This window comes from Hakea prostrata, chromosome 4 (assembly GCF_041222555.1).
Source record: "Hakea prostrata isolate BN-2017 chromosome 4, UWA_Hpros_2, whole genome shotgun sequence".
Classification (NCBI taxonomy): domain Eukaryota; kingdom Viridiplantae; phylum Streptophyta; class Magnoliopsida; order Proteales; family Proteaceae; genus Hakea; species Hakea prostrata.
In genome coordinates this window covers 53,022,883-53,046,153 of record NC_142603.1, presented here as the reverse complement: position 1 = coordinate 53,046,153, position 23,271 = coordinate 53,022,883, and the positions used below count along the sequence as shown (strand labels likewise).

Below are 23,271 nucleotides of genomic sequence, written 5' to 3'. Positions count from 1 at the left end.
TCTTGTTTCAGAAACTAGTTCAATATTATTGTTTCCAAGGTTTAAAGTATCGGAAATATCGCGTGTGATTTAAGAGCGTCTTGTATCGATGATCGCCAGCTAATGTATTTTAGTGTAATTCAATGGAGAGACATATCGAGATGTATCGTAACGTTTAGGTAAAATATGGATACGTATCGGCTAATATCGTATGGTATCGTGGGATACTTTAAACCTTGATTGTTTCTCTAGATTGACGAATCATACTCTACTTGTATTTGTTAATAATAATCTTGTCTTTATACGCTTCCCATCCTCCTACCCTTAGAGATGAGATTGTAAAAGTATTTAGAGTTGATGTAGTGTTTTTTCTTTGGTAAGGGGAGTAAGTGTGGAAAATTTTCTTTTCACAACAAGAAGATCAAGAAAAATAAGTTCCATCTTCCTCAAATGTCCATATCTGGGACAAGATGAAGGAGCATTGGAGAGAAGTTTGAGACTGTAGAACACTCAAAGGTCCATATCTTTGGCAAATACACCAAGGAATAGAAGTGGTGTGGGCAGAGTGTGGATCATCTCCCCTGACGGGGCCTGACAGCGTTACAACCACAAATTATGTGGGCCCACAAGTAAAAAATAATATAACATTATAAAAAATAAACCCCATCTCCCTAATCCTATGGACTCACCCTGTAATTTGTGGCCAACAACTATCGGGAGAGTACAGAGTGCTCTCTGTCGGGGGAGACGATCTAGACTCGTGTGGGCATGCAGAATATTCATCAGAAATTATTTTCCCTGACCGTATGAAAAAGAAGACCCTATGTTTGTATATGCAGGACCAACTTGGGCTGGGCTCGATAAGACAATGCCCAGCCCAACTCGATTTGAGCCTGAAAATGTCGACCCTACATGCAGAATAGTTCAACCCAAGCCTTTATCGGCCCAGAGAAGACAGAAACATGCATGGGCTCGCAGGCTCAAACTTGTACCAACTTGTGCATTCCTCTAATGTCGGCAACTACTCACTTTTTCCATGCAGAGTTATCACTAAAAAAAAAAAAAGAATAAATAAATAAAAAAGAAGTAAAAACTAACTAAGATTAATGGTGTTTTTATTAAGAGATTTGACTAATAAGTTGGGTAACTTGGGAGGTAACACTAATTTAAGGGGCTAACTCAAAGAGTAGCGCTGAAAATTTTCATTTCTTTTCTAGACATTGGATGAATTTGAAATTAAAACCATTTATCCTTATGTTTTTAATATAAAAGAACATTAGTACAAGTGTCGGCAAATCTGTATGTGCAGTTGAAAGAAGTCGAGAGGAAAGGCAAGGACTGTGAACCCAAGTCAACATATTGGATTTTCAATTTTCCTGAACTCCATGAATCTAGACCATCTTTCTGTCAGGAGAGCACATTGTTTTCTCGGTGGTGGAATTGAAAAAAATGGATATTATCCAAAAAAAAAACATGAAAAAAAACATTAAGGACCTTGTGTTTATGTCACTTAGAGTGAGTGGGCCTATTGGCCCAAGGAGATAAGATAGGGGAGTACCTTGTTCTCCGCTGACGGGGATCCGGACGTGGACTCCACTCCACCTTTCAAATGTATGAAAGGATAACACGTGGTAAATTCATTAAGGTGCTGACATGGACGATAGATGAGCAGCCAAGTGGCAAAAAAAAGGTGTTTGCGGTGTCGGGTAAATCATATTTAGCCACACAAATAAACGGCAGTCAACGGTGCCATATAGCAGTTCGCAGAAGTCAGAACCCTAATTACTTGGGGCGGTGTGTCAGGGCCCACCCGACCGCTTTGTTTGTGGTGTCGGGTTACTTCACCCGTCACATTTTTGCTTTTCATGTTGGGTAAAATCACCCGTCACATTTGGACTCTGGAGCTTTCCACATTCTGCTTTGGAAGCTCCAATAACACATAAAACTGATGAACTAAAGACTTGCCCACGTGTCCTTTAGAGCTTTCATGAGTTATAGTTGTTCAACACTTCACGTCTAACCTTCTATTACCAAATGGCCACATCTCTCTATCTCTGACGTGGACCGATAGCAATTTATGGAAGTGGGTCGGACCCATTTCCTATCATCTTTCGCTTTCATATTGCTCCAAAGTCCATCTATCCATGTTTTGGACTTTGGTCTGTGGGGCCTACCGAGTCTCCCATCCATCATGGTTCTGCTTAGGTACATCGCGACTCACCGTACTACTTACTACAACAGATGTTCGAATAACAGGTTTGCTCAAAAGGCGTGTAACTTTTGGAAAGTTTTTGTTAATTGAGTAACGAGAATCTATCAGAATTTTCAGAGCATCTTCCTTTATCCCTTTGGCGTGAACTTACTTAATTACTGTTTACAATGTAAGCATGGTTTAAGTGCAATGTATCCTCTCCGGGATTGGTCAGAAAAAAATTCGATGCTCTTAATCAGCATCACCACTAATCAGATGCTGTTAAGTGTTATCCTTGATTAAATATTAATAGCAAACAGTTAATAAAATAATGAAATGCATTCAATGTGAATGTTAAACCAATGCCATGCACTTTGAATGCTGATCTACCACAGTTGTGGTCTCCTTCTGCTCTTCACCACAATTAAGCTCTGCGGCTTATGGAATTGGAAGCTTTTCGGGTTTCTAGCGAAGTCTTTGGGGTCTCCAAAATCCATGTTCACTCAGATTTCTTGTCTGCTGTTCATGCCTTACATAGAGTTATAAACTCGCTTGACTGGATGTGTTTAAGTCTCATCTCTGAGATTTCTCATCTTGTTTCAGACTTTCATTTTGTTAAGTTCTCTTATATTTCTAGGTCTTGCAACCTTTTAGCTGATTGCTTGGTTAGAGGAGCAAATCGGTTTAAACTTTTTCGACAGTGGTGGGGTGTCCCACCTTGTTTTGTTATCTCCCCCTCCCTTATGTCTTCGTGTCCTTTGTCAGTTGACTTGTTTTCTTAATGAAATTTTCATATTGTTAACAAAAAAAAAAAAAAAAAAAAAAAAAAAGAAATGAGTCTACGTGAGTGAGGTCTATTGAAAATTCATTTTGTCAGCATTTAGAGATAGGTTCACCCTAACAAATAGTAGAGAGTTCGAGCACCTCTCCATCAGGAGGAAAGGTGTTGAGTATGGCTCATACTTCACATTGTGTTGCCGATGAACACAGGGTCCTGCTGTGCTTCTGTTGAGGATTCATATTTCTATGAGCTTTAGAATTTATTTACGGTTTGAATTTTCACCCATGAATAGCTGTGGCTTAGAGTTTCTTAGCGTACAATATATATATATATATATATATATATATATATATATATATATATATATTCTTTTTATAACAGAACATTGTATGTAGTTATTTTCAAGAAGAATATAATGAAAAATTTAATGCTGGACGTAGACTCACATTGAGGTAAATTAGGGTAAAATCCGTAATCCTTTTTCCTTGTTTTCTATTCGATTGTGTGTGACTAATCACTCTAATTCTAACAAGAGGTATATGCTCTCCTAACGCTTTGCAAAGGAGGCTTGTGATCCAAATTATCTCTACCCTTTTTTGGTCATTTTAAATTTGTCACAAAGACTAGGGTTTTTACATGAGAAAATATGTGCAATAACATAAATTCTAATCCAAGACCTCTTTTGGACAAATACTTTTAACCATAAGATTGTTACAATTGTACTATAAACACATTCAAAGCTCCAAAGCATTCAAGACTTTGTACTTCAAGGCATGAAGTGAAATGAATCACATCAATCATAAGCCGTTTGATCAAATAAGTTCCATCCCATCATCCTTTTAGTTGTGGGGCCCACGAGATGTGGACTTCAAGATGTAATGTGAAGCATGATTTGGAGCTTCTTGTCATCATTCACCAAGAAGAGGAAGAGGAAGAAGAAGAGCATAATAAGCACACGGACCAAACCCTCATGTTGAAGGGACACGGAAGGAAAGGTTGAAAAAGGTTATTATGGTATCATCGTTTTAAGGATGGCATGCCACGTGGCAAAACCCCTAGACCCTACACCAGCGCCCGAGTATTTTAATGCCGCGCGTGAAACAATGCTCGCTGTTACATATATTCGTTTACCTTAAAAGCATATCTCCCCTACAAAAAGCTAAAACCAAAACAAATAAAATATTGAAAATAAAAATAAATTATTATTATCACTCACTGAACTAATTCAACTTTAACTGCCGTTGCATCAAAAACTAAAACTTTATGCTTGATGCTTTACTTTGACGCTGACTGGGATGTCCAGATGTTGCCACGTCATCACATTGATTAAACGGATGGTTCTGATTTACTCTGCAGTCTGAAGTTAGTCTAAGGTATCTGCTTTAAAAGGAGAGAAGAGAGATTCATGAGAATTTTTATTTTGTTTAAGTATTCGAAAAAGAAAAAGGAAAATCTTTGACACAGAATCCTTAAGATGTTTGTTAGATCTAGCTTCCCTTTTCTGTTTTCTTGAGTTTTTGGTAGAATCATAATTTCGGAATCCAAACGGAATAATTCATTAATTTGTTAATTCGAGTGAGCTGGATTAATTTCTTAAAGAAAAATAACTAATTTAAAAGAAAATTATACAAAAAAGAATAATAGCTGAAAAACAGCTGCTTTTGTATTATTTATGAAAGATTTGTGGGTTGTCACCTTAGAACATTAACAATTCATATAAATAAGATAATAGAAAGCTTAAGATGATGATGTCCAATTTTTATTACTCTGCTCCATCTTGTCCAAATTTTTACCTGTTCTAGGTTTTCAATCAGCTGGGTTCTCTCCAGAGTTGTGTTTGTAGTAGTAGTTTTGGCCTCTGGATTAGGAATTGGAACTGGGTCTTTTCGGATGTATGTGTGGTCGTTTAATCGAGATGGAAGAAGGAAGAAACTGAATAGGTGGGCTGGTGTTCTAGTACTGATTGTTGCTTCAATCGATGAATATGGATAGGTTCAAGTTTTACATTTTATTAGGTATCTGGATGTGATCAAGAATCAAAAAATAACAGAAGGAAGAAGAAGAAGTTTCGAGAGTGGTTTCAATACATAATCATGGATGGTAGGTCTATGTCGACAGCGACTTCAACGGTTACAAGGAAGGCTGGTGACAGGGTGCCTGATCAGTTCCCGGCTGGTCTCCGGGTTTTGGTCGTTGATGATGATCCCACTTGTCTCAAAATTCTGGAGAAGATGCTTCGAAATTGCCTCTATGAAGGTATCTCCTTGTTGTTGAATTGGTTTGTATTGTCTCCCTTTTCTCTTGATTCCGTTTAAGAAAGTCTGTCACTTCCAAATGTTCTTTCGAACGTATTTTTGCAGTGTGTTCTAAATCTTGTTAACATATCGGTAGAACAGAGACGATCTGGAATTTCTAATGAAGAGAATAAACCCATTATGATTCAGCTATAAAATCAAATTCATGTCGATTTAAAATAAAATAATTGGCTTGGCATACAAATTTTAAACTCAAGATGTGCAAGTGATTCCTTATGGCTACAATTTTCTGCTAGATGTGTTGTGTGTTTGGTTTATCCATTGATTGGTTCATTGATTGAATGGATTGGGTTGGGTTGTTTTCAGTAACCACATGTAGTCAGGCCATGGTGGCATTGTCTATGCTTCGGGAGAGTAAATCTGGGTTCGATATTGTTCTTAGTGATGTCCACATGCCAGACATGAACGGATTCAAGCTCCTTGAGCACATTGGGCTGGAGATGGACTTGCCTGTTATAAGTAAGTGCTCATGCTTAGTAATTTCTGTTTATCTTTACCTATCTGAAAAGATGGATGATTTATGGTTTTTCTCTGTGATTTTGTCATTTTATGTAGTGATGTCTGCTGATGATGGAAAAGATGTTGTTATGAAGGGTGTCACTCATGGTGCCTGTGATTACCTGATCAAACCAGTTCGAATTGAGGCAATAAAAAACCTATGGCAGCATGTGGTTCGGAAAAGAAGGAACGAACTGAAGGACTTTGAGCAATCAGGGAGTGTGGAGGATGGTGACCGATCCCAAAAGGCATCTGATGATGTAGATTATGCATCCTCAGCAAATGAAGGGAGCTGGAAGAGCTCCAAGAAGAGAAAAGATGATGAAGATGAAGGGGAGGAAAGGGATGATACTTCAACACTGAAGAAGCCTAGGGTTGTCTGGTCGGTTGAGCTCCATCAACAGTTTGTTGTTGCTGTGAAACAACTGGGAATCGACAGTATGAATCACTTAACCCACCTTCTGGTTTTTTTATCAGTCCTTTCTACCCCCCCCCTCTTTGTTTCCTTTGTGCTTTATTGCTTATAAATTATAATCGTATGTCAAATCATGAACATAAAATATAATCTTAATTGTTCAGTGCTTTTAATGTATTTCATTCATTTGGTATTGAAAATGCCATTCAAAATGCCAGAAACTATTTAGTGAGTTCAGGGTTTGCAGGGAAGCCTAATAAGCTTCACTGCAGGAAAAGTGAGATATACTCAGTTATATATCTAAGAAGATCTCTTCTGGATTGGTTGATTTCAGCAAATCATTGTCTGTTTATATTTAATATTAACTAAGATATTACCTATTGTCCCGTCTGTCTTTAATTTTAATAATGTTAATTCAGTGGATATTCAAAGCAAAGAAACTGGTTTACTTTATAGGCTCAAAAGATTATAGATACGTTTGAGAGAGAAACATTTCTACTAACAGCGATTCATTTGTTACCCTCTTGTATTTCTGAACGGTGGAAAATAGCCTCAAAATTCTGTTTTAATTGTTCGTGATGATCTTTATTTATGTAGCCCTTATTTAGTTTCTTGCAAAAATTGACTTGTAACATTGACAATTTTTACTCATGAACAACTTTTTGGGTTGTAACATGATAATCAGCCAGACAATAGTGGTAGGTGTATCTGGTTTGGTTATTTGACAGTGTTAAGGCAGAGGTGTGTATGGTTTGGCTCCCAAACAACAGCTTAACAATGGATATCACCTTTACTCTTCACTCAGTGCTCGACACACAAACAAATAGCAAAACAGAGTAACAGTAGGATTTAGATGAACAGAACAAGAGCAACTTCATTAACTTCCAGTCAAAACAGAATAACAGCAACAAAACTAGAGTCCACTTTATTGATTCAGCAACACTCTTCTCCTACAATCTACCTGAAAGCAGCAGCTCCCCCCTGCAAGTCCACCTTGCAAAAACCATCACAATCTTCAACCTACCTTCTCGTCACAACTTCCAATAACAAGCCTCTTCTAATGACTTCCCTCACTTCCCCAATCTTTCTTGATACCTGGACTAACATTCCCTGCTCTATATCAGCTCTGTACTTCAATTCATGGGTGTGGCTGTCTCCTATCAACTTGTGCCACCTGTCCACTGTCTCCCATGGTCCCCCCTCCTTTCTTGGAGTAGCTGATCTCTGGTGGCCCCTCCTACCCTTTCTGGTGTATACTTTGAGACACTAGGGGTCCATTGAAACACTGACTATTTCTTAAATAAACTAGTGTAATTTATTCTGCTCTCTTTCTTTTTCTTTTTTAATATCTCATATGATTTATCTGTAGCCTCACTATGTAAAGTCACTTTAGAGACCACATATTGTAAAAGAACAAAGTAAATGAAAACCAAGAAAGACACCATATTGATGGTACAATTAGGAGAAACAGATTGAATTTCATTAGGTGTAAGTTGCATTCTTTTGATTGTGTTGATGGTGTAATCGATCCTCAGCCAATCAAGTCTCCAATTGACCCAAAAGGGTTGTGGCATAGTTGAGAAACCTGACTGCCGTGGAAGTTCTAATTTATGTTTGATCAAATGGTCATATCGTGGTGTCATGTGAAGTGCTAGTGCTATCTGCTGAAACTAATTTCCTTGAGTGTTAGGAACTTAGGCTTCTTTGTTTATGGATTTTGGAATCTAATAGGACATTGGAATCTCCAGTCATAGTGAATAAAACTAATTATCCTATACTAAATCGTGTTCTGATACTGAAGTTACCCATAATGATAAAGGAAATCTAAGGAGAGATCATTTTAAGCATGCGTCATCTATGAGAACTTTATAACTTATATTGGTACTTAAAAAAGTTCAACATCTACTGGGAACGTGAGGTAAACAGCATGTAGAATTGTGTCAGGTAAATGTAGATTTATATGTACAATTCATTCGTAGATATGCAAAACATATTGTACAAATCAACATAAAACTAACATAAAGATGGTTTAGAGGTCCTATACAATGAAAGGTTTAACTATTTGGACTTTGCAATGGTATATGACTAAGTTTGAGTGGTGGTGTAAGATCTTGAGTGAATTTACTGAACATCTTCTATGGCTTTGAAATCAATAAATAAGCTAGGGAAAGGTTACAAAAACTGTGAAGAAAATTGAAGACAAAGGAATAAATATGTTTAGAACAAAATATCTTCAATATTATATTCTTCTGGTCATGAGTATGTTTGTTATCTCAGATTCATTGGTTCCTGATTAATTTGGAGAAAGAGGAGGGGAACCCCCCCAGGGAGAAAGGGCCTAGGTTCTAGGGACTTAGAGAGACCAACAAATTGTTTCCCCATGTACCATTCCAGACATTCTTGTAGCTCCAAAAAGTTGAGGATTTACAAAATGGATGATATTCCATAGACCCACCACAGATATTTATGAATTTTGTAGATTAATAAGCTAAAGTATAGTTCTCGTCAAAAGGTAGGAACTAACAATAGAGTAGGATTTATTCATCCAAAAAAAAAATGAAAACAAGGATTTTTATATGTTCACCGTCCCTCATAAGGTTTACCTTATGTTAACTGTGAACTTAGGTGAAGGGATAAAGTAGGCAGGTTCTTTGGCAAGTAGTACTCCGGCAGCAAAAAATGCTGGTTTGGTGTGCAACTGATGGACCACCTTGTAAGGATAAAGGACCAATGAATGTTAAGCTAGGCCAGCCCTCGTGGGCTGACAGTTTTATGTCTCTCAAACCCAAAAGCGTGAGAGCAGGTTTGCCAATTCCTTCTAAGTAATTTTAAGTTGTGAGCTGGGTTGATAGAGACATTTTAATGGGGAACACAAGCTATAAGGATTGGCTGCAGTACTCGAAGACTCTAGAAAATTGAGATTAAAATTAGTTTTGTTAGATCTTGTTGAGAATTGCACAGCCTTGGTGCACAAGGATTGTGGCTGCTGCCTTGGTGCTCAAGTTATTGAGTTTCTAATTTTAGAGATGGTGACTTGGTTCACAAGTATTGGAGAATTTAAGTTACATACTTTACTTTCTTGGAAAAGGTTCCTTGGTGATCAAGGTTTAGGAGAATTACAAAGCATAGTTTCTATTTTCATCATAGTTTCTATTTTCAAGTTTCTTTCTAATTTCATGTACTTTCTTTTTGGTTCTTTCTATTTTGCACAGATTCACGAGTCCATTTGATGTATTTTTTATTTCCTTTTTGAGAGGGCAAGTTGGCTTGCTTTTCAAGTTGTAATCTAAACTATTGGGATCTATAAATAAGAGGCTGCGATTCTAGGAGTTCTAAGCTAGAATCGCAGGCCATTGTTGTTGCTTCTTCATCTCTTTCTTCTTCTTCTTCTTCTCTGATTTCTTCTTTATTCTTATTCAAATTCATCTGCTGTTTTGGAAGATTAAAGCTTATTTTCTAACATGGTATCAGAGCATTAATTTGATTATTGGGTTGCTCTTTTAGAATATAAGCGTAGAACTTGAAAATAAGCTTTAATCTTGCAAAACAGTAGCTGACCTTGAAAGAGAATAGAGAAGAAATCAGAGAAGAAAGAGAAGAAGAAAGAGATGAAGAAGCAGCAACAATGGCTTACGATTGTAGCTTGGAACTCCTAGAATCGCGACCTCTTATTTATAGATCCCAATAGTCTAGATTACAACTTGAGAAGCAAGCCAACTTGCCCTCTAAAAATAAAAAGTACATCTAATGGACTCATGAAGCTGTCCAAAATAGAAAGAATCAAGAAAGAAAGTACATAAAATTAGAAAGAAGCTTGAAAATAGAAACTATGATGAAAATAGTAACTATGTTGAAAATAGAAACTATGCTTTTTAATTCTCCTAAACCTTGATCGCCAAGGAACCCTTTCCAAGAAAGAAAAGTATGTAACTCGATTTCTCCAATACTTGTGAACCAAATCACCATCTCTAAAATTAGAAACTCAATAACTTGAGCACTAAGGTAGCAACCACAATCCTTGCACACCGAGGCTGCGCAATTCCCAACACTGCCCCGCAAGCTAGAGTATACACAAAGAAAGCTTCAGCTTGGACAATAAGAATAAACTTGAAAGGTAGCACTAGTCTTGAAATAACATGAAAATATATTATACTATCAAAAAAAAAAAAAATGAGCATATATTAAATCTCCATTATCTTGAACACAAGTAGCAGAGGCATATGCCAAGAAACACTGGGAGAACTTCACCGAGGAGATAGTCAACATCATCTTAAAAAAATCTTTAATTTTGCATGTCGAACGAACCGTCCAATAATGAGAATAATCAGCGATCCATTAGTATAGTAGCATCAAAGACACTATCCAAATAATGCTATGGAGTAATCTGCATACTAACAAAAATAAATTGTAGCTCCAATGTCCACACATAACCTCTTGCAAGAAGGCAAAGTATTAGGTGAAGGTGTGGATAGGTAAAAGGCAATGTTGGTTATTGTGGACCAAGTAGGTAGGTAAGAAGCAATATAGGTTATTGCAAACCAAGTAGGTAAGGTAGTATGGGTTACTATAGGCCAAGCAGGTAGGTAAAGTAGTATAGGTTACTACGGACCAAGTAGGTAGATAAAGGGAGTATAGGTTACTACAGACCAAGTAAGTAAGTAAAGTAGTATAGGTAAGTAAAGGATATTACAAACCAAGTATGTTAGATAAATGTAGTATATGTTACTACCAACGAAGTAGGTAGGTATAGGTTACTATAGACGAAGTAGGTGGCTAGGTGTGCTATAGAATACCATCTTAGGAGGCCAAAGATCTTCACCAATAATATTCTTCAACAAATCCTGAGTCGATATAGAATAAGTCTCCAATCTCCCCCTCACTTGTAGCATTACACATGGCAATTTATTACCAAATCTCGAAAGGACTGTAGATAAAACCAGGTATATCTTCAATCAATCATCCCACAAAATGAAGGAAGAGAGATAAAACATTGTGCCTAGATATAATCATCATTCCTCAAACATGAATGAACCAACGAAATAATATCCAAACTCTCCTCGTGGTAGATTAGAAGGTGCATGCATATGCCAAGCTTAAAAAAAAAATTTGATTCAAAATATTCAATGAGGTAAATTGTGGAACCATTATGTATTCAATGTATAAGAGCAATGGGAGTGCAGTAATGAAAAAGATTGTAAGATAAAAAAGCAAAATATGTAGAAGGGTTTAGGAGTTATTGCATTAGGATATTCTAGGTACGATAATTAGGTAATGGACAAGAGTGCACTAGAGATAAAGAGGAGTGTACGAGTGCATACTAAAAGGATTAAATAAGAAATCAACATAAAGGGCAAAAGTGAGGGATATAATCGATCAAGAAAAATTAAAGGAATTAATAGGCTGAAAAATAAGGGCATTAAAGGAGTTGAAATAAACTCAATGTCAGAAGAGTCTCAGCAGTACAAATACGCTACAGTGGCAAATAAACCCCCAAAACAATGCGAATTAGCAGATGGAATAGAAGGACCCAGAATATTAGCAAGCTGATTACTAAAAAGTATCTGAAACAAGGGAGATCTACTAGCCTTTGGAGAGAGGGTGGGGGGTCAAAATTAGATGACTGAAAGGGCATCAAAATTAGATTGAGTTCTTCCTTTAGAGTGATTAATAGACTTCCAGAATTACAGCATCATCAAGTAGCAGCAGCAGGTCCTAATAAAATGAAAAGAATATCCCAAAAATCCCATTGTGGGAAGAAACTGTAATCAGATTTGAAGGCTTCTTCGTCTAATGATAGTTTGATCCTTTAGTCACAGTAATTAGGCAGCAACAACTATTGTTATAGGAAGAGTTTGAGAGAAGAAACTGAAGACGACTCTCAAAATAGTAACTTTATAAGAGAAACTGGATCTAGATTCATCAAATCTTCACTGAAACCCTAGTTCTTCTTCTTAAATGAACTAGGGTTTTTCGACAAACATGAAAAACTTTGAAGTGACTCTCAAACTAGAAGATTTAAAAGAGCCAACTCAAGAATCAGATTAATGCTCTGATACCATGTTAGAAAATAAGATTTAATCTTCCAAAACAGTAGCTGAACTTGAAAGAGAATAGAGAAGAAATCAGAGAAGAAGGTGAAGAAGAAAGAGATGAAGAAGCAGCAACAATTGCCTGCAATTCTAGCTTAGAACTCCAAGAATCACAGCCTCTTATTTATAGATCCCAATAGTCTAGATTACAACTTGAAAAGCAACCCAACTTGCCGTCTAAAAATGGAAATAAAATACATCTAATAGACTCATGAACCTGTCCAAAATAAAAAGAACCAAAAAGGAAAGTACATGAAATTAGAAAGAAACTTGAAAAGAGAAACTGTGATGAAAATAGGAACTATGTTGAAAATAGAAACTATGCTTTCCACTGATCACCAAGGAACCCTTTCCAAGAAAGGGAAGTATGTAACTCAAATTTTTCAATACTTGTGAACCAAGTCACCATCTCTAAATTTATAAACTCAATAAATTGAGCACCAAGGCAGCAGCCACAATCCTTGTGCACCAAGGCTGCGCAATTCTCAACAGGTCTATTTTTTTATTTTGGAGGTTAGTGGTTTCTAATTTTGAGTTTCTTTCTCAGAAACCTAGTTGAATTAGAATTTGTATTCTAGACATTTCCTAATTCCTAGCAACTCAAAACTGAAGTCTACAAGGGACTTTCAAATATATCTGTTTCAAATTTCTGGCCCAACACTTGAGCTTATATATTTTATTGCTTTAAGAGGCCACCCCACAATTTGACGATAAATGAAAGCTTGTTTGTATTGGAATTTTGTGTCCTGATGAGAGAAGAATGATGGAAAGAGCTGACATTACACCCCTTTCTATTTCTATATTTTCTATCTTCTTCTTGCATTCCTGCTACTGCTGCTACTGTGAGACTGGAACAACACTTCTTGAGGGCCTTCTTCAGTTTCGATTCATCATTACAACCTGCTCCACAAAACACCTCCAATTAAAGGAATACTGTTGCCTGCCTTGGACAATGTCTCACGTAGATCCCACCTATCAGTTTTTTTGAAGGTATTAGATGATACAGAGGATGAGTTGTGGAAACAGCATCTGCTTGAGATTTTTGGTATCATCTTGGTATCTCAGCAACATCTTGGCATTTTTATGTTAATTGTGTGCTTTCAACTACTAAATTATGTACAGAATAAGGCCTAATGGTATATCATAGGCTACCAGAAGTTAAACTCCTATTTGGACTTTGATATTTCAAAATCTGATAATGCCATGACGTTTGGATGGCCCAAGGTAGATTTATGCCAAGTTTAGTTGAAAAAAAAAAAAAAAAAAAAAAAAACTGTCAAAACATGGCTTTGAATTGAAAAACAAAGCACCAACTTGCGGAGATCTCGGCCCAACTCAGTCTTCTGACTGGATGAATCGAGGTCTTAAACCGAGACCTGAACCATAGCACCTGCAGCTTGATTTCTCTGCCAGTTCCTGTTGCAACTTCAAGGCTCCAGAAGTCATCAGCCCCTGAATGTATTTAGATCATATGCAAAAGCATCTTCACAGCACATTTTGCCCACACTTAGCTTTCATGCTTTTTATTTTGAAGACTAGTTGCTCTTGAGGTCTCAGCTATTGGCCATCAGATTTGATTCAAATTTGGAACATTCACCCGACTAGGGGGGCAGCGATGGAAGAGGTCTTTCTTAGACCTCACCTTATGAAGGCAGATGGCTCAGTTGGAAAATGTGTGAAGCACATTGTGCTGTCAAAGGTTTTGCCCGGAAGTTTCACATTGACTAGAGACCTTGTGTCCTGTTGCTTAGTACACTACAATTCAACTTATATCTTTGATTCATCAATCATTGACATCCAGGTAACAATATTATTGGTCCCAAGGAGATCAGTTTTCTAAAAACTTTTTACAATTATTTTTATAACATGTTTTCGGATTTTTAGTTCTGACGATCTTGCTAATAGTAAAAATCTAGAATACACTATGTTAGTGTATTTCCAGATCTTCACAGATATGGAAGTGGTAGGGCTGTCCAAGATGCTGTTTCACCATATGCCTTGATATTAGGTATATAAAACCCTAGAAAAAGTTAGACAAAGATGGGTGGGAAAAGCTTATTTTGGTATAAATAGTCAAATAGTAGGTAATCAAACTGGAAATCTTTTATATATCTATTTGATGGAGAATTTAATTTTAATATCATTTGGTTCGAAAAAAGATACTGAAATGGTAGAGTTGTCACATTGCATAGCCAAGGGCAGTAAGATTCTATTTTAACTAAATGTTTTGAAATTTCAAGTGTGTAAAATGCTCAATATGGTTCATTACCATATAGATTGCTAAACAAAATTTAGTGTTGGGGAAGATGGAATATGATTGGTTTCTTTCTTTCTTATGATTTTTTAATATTTTTTAATTTCAGATAATTCTAAAGCATTTTATACTTTATGTTGGAGTTCAATGAAATTTCACCATTGTACATGATATTTGATATGTTCAGGCTTGAATATCCCCTTTGTGTGAAGTGTGTGGTCATCACAATACGAGGCGACTAGATACTAACTTCGGGTTCAAGAACAAAGGTTGAAGTTATTAATTTGGGAAAGGGGAAAATAAGGCATCATGGGGGAGCACAGTAAAATAGAAATGCTCCTTCCGGAACACCTTCATTCTTCATAAATCCATTACTTCCTCCATCCTGCTGTTTCAAAATCTGTATCCTTCCATCCATGCACCCATCCAGATAGGCAGCCTCTTGTGATCTTGTTATGTTTTCGTATCTGATTTTACAGAACTAATCCATGCCGACTCCCAAGACATTTTCATGGAATTCCAGCAAACCTACTAGAATTGTTTTTGGTGCGAAATGAAATTCATCACATCTTATTTCATGTAATCTAACGAGAATTTTAAAAATTAAACTGATGAACTTATTATAAAGAAAAGAATAAATAAGTCCTCTTGAAACATTTCTGTTGATTATAACTGTGCTTCAACTGGTCTTTGTCATCCTTGTTTGAACAGTTTTTAAGAAAATTGAGGGCTACTTCCCTTTTTTCTTTTTTTTTCCTGCTTTCTCTTGATTAATGTGGTTCAGTTGTTCTTGATCAACCTCTATTCCAAAACTTTCTGGCAGTGCTGAGGTTGTTATGATTTTATTTGGTGAATATTAATTTGTTTATGCCTTATATTGTGTATTTGATTGGTATTAATCACAATTTTATTCATCAATGCAGAGGCTGTTCCTAAGAAAATTCTTGAGTTGATGAATGTTCCTGGGCTCACTAGAGAAAATGTTGCCAGCCACCTTCAGGTATAGCTGCTGTTCTGCTAGTTAGACTTCTTATCCTTGTATTATACTGCATTGTGTCTCCTTCATGCTGTATTATTGAATATTCCAATTTATTGTTAACTTGCTGATGGCCCATGTTTGCAATCATATGGTACAGAAATACCGTTTGTACCTTAGAAGGTTGAGTGAAGTATCGCAGCATCAGAATGGAGTAAATACACCTTTCATGAGTCCACAAGAAGCAAATTTCAGGTCGATTACTTCATTTGAAGGGATTGATCTCCAAGCTCTTGCTGCCTCCGGTCAACTTCCACCTCAGAGTCTTGCCTCACTACAAGCAGGACTTGGAAGGACAACCTCCACCACTGGTGTAACCATGCCCACTATTGATCAAAGAAACATATTTAGTCCTGAAATACCCAAGTTAAGATTTGGATCTGGGCAACAATTAAGTAACGGCAGCAAGCAGGTGAACCTACTGCCAGGACTCCCCATGGAACCAAAACAGCTACCTCATCAGCACCAGTCAGTCCAGACATTTGGCAGTGTTGGTACTCAAGTCAGTGAAGGAACCTCAGCCTTTCTAAACATGCCAACATCTCTCAGAACGTCCTTGTCAAATGATATGCGTGGTGTACATGGCAATCGTAACAGTCCTTTAATGATGCAGATGGGTCAAACCCAGTTGAGAGTTCCATCAATGAATGAGATGGTAGGTGCTCAGGCTTCTAGGATCCCACCAACTGTAGGGCAACAAATATTCTCAAGTGAGAGTCCCAGTCAGGTCTTGAACAGAAATAGGAGTATTATGAATGGTAGAAGTGCAGCCTGCAACCCTGTTTCCCAAGTCCCATCAGTGGTTGATTTTTCAATGAACCACATGACAGAACTTCCTGGAAATAGTTTTCCTCTTTCAAATGCTACCGAGGTATCTAGTTTCGCATCTACAGGGATGTTGCAAGAAGCAGCAAACATGGGGTTAAAAGGATCCATAGGCTTTGCTCCTAGTTATGATATTTTTAATGAGCTACACCAGCACAAATCCCGAGACTGGGAATTGCATAATGTGGGTTTAAATTTTGAGGCATCTCAACATCTCAGCTCCATTATCCAGAGCAACAAAGACCATACAGAGTTGGTTATGGGTAGCCAAGGGTTTCCTTCTAGCCTGAAGAATGAACGGAATATGAATATGCATGTTCTCGGCAATGCTTTGGTGTCCTCTGGAGAAGCAAATGAACCTGGAAACACACAGAACTGTGCACAAAGGCCTAACAATCCTCTGGTGGACAACTCATTTCGAGTGAAGTCTGAAGTAATACCTGATTCAAGCTGTGACACATTGTTCATTCCCGATCACTTTGGTCAAGATGACCTCATGAGTGCACTTCTCAAACAGGTAAGTTATATGTGGCCCACCTGATCGCAGTTGGATTTAACATACCTTCAGTTAAGAGTTTCTTATTTTGGAGGACTGATCACTAGTCTCACTTTTCCTTATTTCTCTCTACAGCCGCAAGGGGTTGGGTCAGCTGAAAATGAGTACAACTTCGATGCATATTCCACAGACAACATTTCAGTGTAGAAGACCTAATTATTTCCACGGACAACTGTGGGAATGCTGATCAATGGATCTGGGTTACAGTTTTTGTCAGTATGGTTCTATTGAGTTCAAAGAATCAAGTTTCATCATGCGAAAATGGAGCATGGAGTTTTATATGTTGCAGATCCGATCTCCTGAATGTAGGAAACAACTGCAGGATATAGAAAGGTGGTGTACATGCAAAATTTTGACTTGTTTTAGTGTCTCAAGCTAACAAGATCTAGTGCTAGAGAGAGGGTTATGAAGTTCAGTATCGGTTCAAATGATGGTAGTTTAGAGATTTGAGATTACAAGGCCTCCACATGTTGGTCGAGGTGGAGATCTTGTCTAACTCCAGTAACACTAAGGCTTGCTTTTAGGAATTGAGTTGATGTACAGATTCCGTTTGATTGCTCAAGAACTGGAATTTTATATGTAGCTTCCTTTCTTGTAATTCTCTGTACTTGGCGACTATGGATATTTGAGTTATGCAGTTGATGACTTCTACTCGTTAATGTGCTCATTTGACTTGTATCCTTTTTCAGGATGATTTGAATGAGTCAATTTTGACTTCTTCTAGTCTTCAGGCCTATCTATACTAGCTGCCTTCAATCTTGCATCATATTGAACTAGTAAAACTCTTACCTGTTTCTGAATCGCCTGCAAGACATTGATGATAATTTTCATCATCAAAACCCAGATGAAAGGATATTGAATTGTGCATGGTGTTGTGATCCACACTATTAGAACTTGCTTACCTGGAAGATTGATATGTACAATTACAAACATTAGTTGTGTTAGCCAATCCTATTCTCGATCACAACTGACCCAGGCTGGGTTTCTATGGTTCCGGCTGTCTCTTCCTTCCATTTTCCAGAACCAGATCAGATCATTCCAAGGATGGGTGGGGGTATCCAGAGTCGACGACTATAGAACGAGGCTAATATATACTAGATGATTATGTCAGGCTCTGCTCGTTCAATAATATGAAACCAGACTTGGTCAGATACTTTGTGTTTGGTGGTAAAGAAGGGGAAATATTTTACTTCATTATCCTAGGCTTCAGGCCAATTCAAGACCAATTCCAGCTGCTTCTAGCTAGCTCATAATTGTCAGATTGATTCTGGATCCAATTGCCGGTCAACTTCTGCCTTTTTCTGAATGGTCGTCAACGAGACATATGATGATAATCTTCAGAAAAAGCGAATAGATAGGTGTTGTGATCCACACTGTTAGAAACTGCTTCCAAACAAATTAAGAGTCGAATCGGCCGATCCTATTCCATTTCCAGTGAATCTGAGCTGGGTTGTAGGGTTCAGGCTGTCTTCCTCCCCATATTCCAAAACCAGCAGTAGTCACTAGATCCCAAATTACATCCTAAAACGCAGACAAATTAACTCCAGAAACAGGGGTATGGTTGCATACATTTTACCCTCTATGGTTCCTGCTGAGCATGGGAGTCTTGTGCATTGGTTACAGTCTTTTATGATTTACCTCTGGGATTGGCTGACCCACTAGAGGATCAGTATCACACGCAACTACTCAGCTGTCCTTCATGTACTTCTCAACTCAGGAACTGTGGTCAAGTAGATCAAGAATGGCGGCTAAAGGGATTGGTAGATTGATTCAACTCACTACTTTTACCTGTAACTACGGAAAATAAACAAGAAATTATTGCTCCCAAATATGGACAATCATAAAAAGGGACCGAGATCAAAATCTGGTTGCTACACCTTCGCTGCTGAGGAAAAGCTTCTGTCAGCACTCCTAGGCAGGGAAAAACACAGAAATGGAAATATATCATAAGTTTCTCTGGGAGTTCCTCGCCCATGTATGCCAAAATTACCAAGAAAACTGAATCTTTTTTGGTAACATAAGAATATTGAATAGAAATATACTATTTAGTGGAGTTACATTGGGGGATGTTTCATGCCAAAATCTATATCAAAGTATTGCTATGTATAACACAAGGTCGGGAAGGTAAATCATAGTCAAACCTATGAAGCTTTCCCTCCCAAATCAATATAATATCCACAATCTGGCAGCTATACTGATGGGCTAAACAAATTAACCCTGTTCAGCTGTGTCTGGCAGTTCAGCAATTTCTAATCAAATCATCACAAGCATCAAAGAATGTGTTGCGGCTAAAAGAGAAATGTCCATGCCTCAGAAAGCTATCGCTGCACAAAGATGAGGACTATGATAGCCAGTAGAAAGCTCGAAAAGCCCGACACTGCAACCATCCGATCACCTTTACTTGGAATAACTTTGGGAATTGAACACTCCAACCCATTGAAGTACACTTTGGACGGGAATGCATCTGCACCAGGCACTTGGATTCCTGGGGTTTTTTTATTTGCAAATGAAATCACTGACTGTTGTTTTCCAGGCACTGGAGGATCAACTGTCAGATCTTCTGCTACAAGATAATTCAAGCCAGGAAGTCCATGCATGATTATGGTGTTGTTGACACCATCGATACCAGGCAGCACACTTGCATTGAAGGAGTACATCGCTTGGAAACCAGGAGTTGCCTTGTCCAATTGAACAGCAGCAGACCAATCGGCAAAATTATTTCCACCCCAGTTGAACAGTGTGACCCTTGCACTCCAACCCTTAGTGTAGCTAGTATACAGATGCCAGTTTATGCTAACTCCACAATTATCCCCACATGGCATTGGGTTTGGCACAGGATAATGTTTGATTTGAGCCCAAGCTCTAGTCAGCTGTGTTCGGTTATCAAATGGAACAAGAGCAGCATCTGATGGAAGGAGAAGGGCAGATGCCGTAGTACTGCAATTCCTGTTTGTACTACTTTGACAACCACAGGCACATGTACTGCATGGAACAACAGAATCATTTAAGTAAGATGAGAATGAGACACAGCATTTTGGGATCTTTGGCTGTGACATGTTGCACACTACTTGCCAAGTAGCAAAAGCAGTTGCATTTGTTGATGGTACGCCACTTGGTGCAGGAAATTCAGTAGGGTTAACACGCACTGGAGGTCCACATTGGTAATTTGGGTTAAAAGTACCCTTGATCTGGAAATTTGCTGGTGGGTACAGTTGAGTGCGATTGAGGTCTGGCGGCATCTTATAAACTTGTATCTGGAAAACTGAAGTTGATTTAGTTGGATCCATTGCTGCTGACAACAGTGTCCCGTTCCGACAACAGTAAGGGAGCTTCCCAAGAGTTGAGTCATTGGTATATGATAAAGGAAGATCAACAATAGTTGGCCTTCTGTCACAATTCAAGACAGTAGTGAAATCTAGATTCTGGTAGTAAGTACCTTGCGGACCATCAAGACACGCTGTCGTGTCAACAATTGTTGGATAAGCACCTCTCATGGTGCCAATAAATTCTCCCCTCATCCAATCCCAGCTCAACATCCAATAATCAAGACGACCAAGGGGATTATCATTCGAGATTGTGACCTGTGCCATGTAAGTTGATGCAAATGTTTGGGTTATGTCGTAAGTAATTACAAGATCACCACTTTGGCGGCGCGAAAATTTCTGTCCGATGGTGGTAGTGTTCTTTTTCAAATTTGGATCTAGAGTGCAACACACAGTCATCTGCCTCTTTGCTGTCCCTGCAACCATATCAGGCATACATAAGTTTTCTCTTTTTCGTAGCAGAAGATTTTATATATATTGGGGATGGGGGTATTACATATTGGCAGGGCTACACCCCTGGCCTCAAGGGATTTGAATTCTGATCTCCTACTTAGGAGTAGTTGGCTTTTTACGAAATGAGCCACCCCTTGGGGTTAGCATATATGTAAGTTTTCTATTTCAAAAAAGAAGAAATACATAACAAAGGCAATAACTGAAAATGGACTACAGAAGTTAAAGCTAATATGGTTAATATGTTGGTTGACCTCTTCTCAAATTCTTATGAAAGAGCATAAGAAGAGAAATCAAAACCAATCCTGGCCTAAATTTATGTACCTTTCTGTCGCCATGCTGAACAGATTTTTCCTCATGGATAGGACTCACAAAAAGGTAAATGAAATCAGGAGGACAATCAAAAGCTCTGGATCCTTTTATAACAAATTTTCCTTTTCATCTGACAGCCCCAACAAAGAAGCTCATATCCTCACATTAGATATGGCTCATTATCATATTATACTGACTTCAGTTTTGGGGCAGCAACCAACTCCTTTTCTCCCTCCTTACCTTGTTAATAAATAGAAACAGTCTCCTCAGCTCAAACAGAAATCAACCCTAAATCTACTGCCTAATAACAGGGGAAAATGGTGATAGTTTTCATCACAAATTTCTACACAGATACATAGTGTGATTATTCTTTAATGAAGTCCACTGCATCTTTGAGTTCTCATTTTCTATGTCATGCAATTCTCATAACCAACTCAAACTCTCAAATTCATGGTACAACTACAACAGGAAGAGAGCTCTTAAAAGTCCCAAATCTAGCTCCAAACTTCATAACTAGGCCATAACTCTACCAAGCATCTAAAGTTCTTATAATAACCGATCCAGAAACCAGCTAAAAAGATTTGTTGTCCGAGATGAATTGGATCCCCAAATCCTCCCAGTTAATCAACGTGTGAACGATGGAGAAATAAGCAATATCACTTTTATGGGTTCTTAATATTGTGACTGAAATCATAGATATTAACAAACTTTTACGCACTTCCATGGGTTCCTTGGGACCAAATCGGCAAAAGTTGATATTAGATCTTCCGTTCTTCGGGCACCTAAATCCTTAAGCTGCAGTAGGAGAAAATAGAACTATCCGAAACCCTAAACCCTAAAACATAACCAAATCTTCCTAACAATACTCAGGTTTTCAGGAGAAAGAAAATTTCCAAGGTCCTCAGTCATCGAAAGTCCACAGTACTACACAAAAATTAAAAAAAAATTGATTTAAAAAAAGCTAAGTATGCATAGATGCAGGAGCAGAACTAGGAATTACGACGCTAGATTGATGGAACTGATGACGAGATGTTACCTTGCATTGTGGGCTTGCCACAGTTGTAGCCACCATTGAGGAGCGAAATGTTTGAAGGCATCGGAACATTTGTAGATTTGACGACGTCAACGCCGAATTGGGTACCAACCAAACTAACCACGGCCTGCATCTGGTTCAGATCTCCGGCAGTCTCAATTGCAGTCTTGAGGTCGGTATTAGGATATCCAGCAAAACCAGTTCCATTTCCAACGGCGGCAGGAAGACTTGTTCCATCAACTAATACAGCATTAGAAGCAGAAACTAGATACTCATCGTGCTGAAACCCAACAAATACTTGCCAAGATTTGAGATCTTGGCGATCATTATTGAGGACCGTGAGTTCTGATTCGAACTTGTATGGTTGAAGAGCTGAGCCGGCGGCGAGGCGAGGAGGGATAATAGATCCGGTAGTGTAAGCGTAGGATATGAAGATACCATTGCAGGCCTCGGCACTAGGAGATTGAGCCACTTCAGACTGAGCGACGGAGGTTTGCAGAGAGAGAGCGAAGAAGAAGAAGAAGAGGAACAAGGGCTTGAAGATGTGGTGATGGTGAACGATACCCATGTTGCAAAATGGGCAATTTTACTTGGGAGAAGCAGAAAACCGAATTGAGATTTGAGAGAGAAATCAAAACCGTATATCAAGACTGATTCAGTGGAAAGAGAAAGAGAGAAGAAGAAGATTACAAACGCGGACTGATTAATATTATGATTTCAATCCGGCATCACAGCTTTGAACAAGCTGGTATCAATTTCTTCTCTCTCTCTGTCTCAATTCATTTTTCTTCTTTTTTGAGGAGAAAAATCTCTTTTTCGATCGATTTTGGGTGAGGCTTGAGTTGATCTTCAAAGAAAAAGTCGATTTGCAAAGTTTTAGCCGTTAGAATTGAAGTATTATTTTATGAGAAATTTCTTGGAAATAAGAGGGACGTGTGGTGGGGGCCCATTATGTTAATTTAATTATTTAAATATGAGCAATTATTTATTTATTTTTTCGGTAAAGAGAACATGTTTTTAGAATTCGAAATGGAAAGAAGAGGGAGACACAAAGACGAGAAATTTTCCGCTTTCCAACGGCGAGTGGGACCCGCCAAACTCCTCTCTCATTGGTCAGACTTATGTCATGATATTACTTTTATTCAAAATTTGCTAAAAAGGACAATTCCTGTGGTCAAATTACGCAAATGCCATACACCGATAGTTTTTGTATC

The 23,271-nt window shown here is 38.0% G+C and overlaps 2 protein-coding genes across 2 annotated transcripts; one reads left to right on the top strand and one right to left on the bottom strand.

The window, feature by feature from the left end:
- Positions 1–4,402: 4,402 nt before the first annotated feature.
- Positions 4,403–17,980, top strand: RR2 (response regulator 2). Its single transcript, XM_089153549.1, has 6 exons — positions 4,403–5,207; positions 5,573–5,725; positions 5,822–6,202; positions 15,446–15,522; positions 15,659–16,900; positions 17,015–17,980. Exons 1-6 carry the CDS (start codon positions 5,045–5,047, stop codon positions 17,084–17,086), a joined length of 2,088 nt encoding a protein of 695 aa, XP_089009675.1. The 5' UTR covers positions 4,403–5,044; the 3' UTR covers positions 17,087–17,980.
- A 496-nt stretch (positions 17,981–18,476) lies between these two features.
- LOC149019571 (COBRA-like protein 7) lies at positions 18,477–22,932 on the bottom strand. The gene is made up of 2 exons (XM_089153550.1): positions 22,061–22,932; positions 18,477–20,678 (listed from the first exon to the last, which is right to left on the bottom strand). Exons 1-2 carry the CDS (start codon positions 22,623–22,625, stop codon positions 19,258–19,260), a joined length of 1,986 nt encoding a protein of 661 aa, XP_089009676.1. The 5' UTR covers positions 22,626–22,932; the 3' UTR covers positions 18,477–19,257.
- Positions 22,933–23,271: the final 339 nt, after the last annotated feature.

What these genes read in the sequence shown, in the direction of transcription:
- RR2 (XM_089153549.1), top strand. Translation starts at nt 5,045, where the DNA reads ATGGATGGTAGGTCTATGTCGACAGCGACTTCAACGGTTACAAGGAAG. An exon ending in GATGGACTTGCCTGTTATAA is followed by an intron (nt 5,726 to 5,821) that starts GTAAGTGCTCAT and finishes CATTTTATGTAG; the next exon opens with TGATGTCTGCTGATGATGGA. An exon ending in TGAGTGCACTTCTCAAACAG is followed by an intron (nt 16,901 to 17,014) that starts GTAAGTTATATG and finishes TTCTCTCTACAG; the next exon opens with CCGCAAGGGGTTGGGTCAGC.
- LOC149019571 (XM_089153550.1), bottom strand. Translation starts at nt 22,625, where the DNA reads ATGGGTATCGTTCACCATCACCACATCTTCAAGCCCTTGTTCCTCTTC. An exon ending in TGGCAAGCCCACAATGCAAG is followed by an intron (nt 20,679 to 22,060) that starts GTAACATCTCGT and finishes ATATGGTTGCAG; the next exon opens with GGACAGCAAAGAGGCAGATG.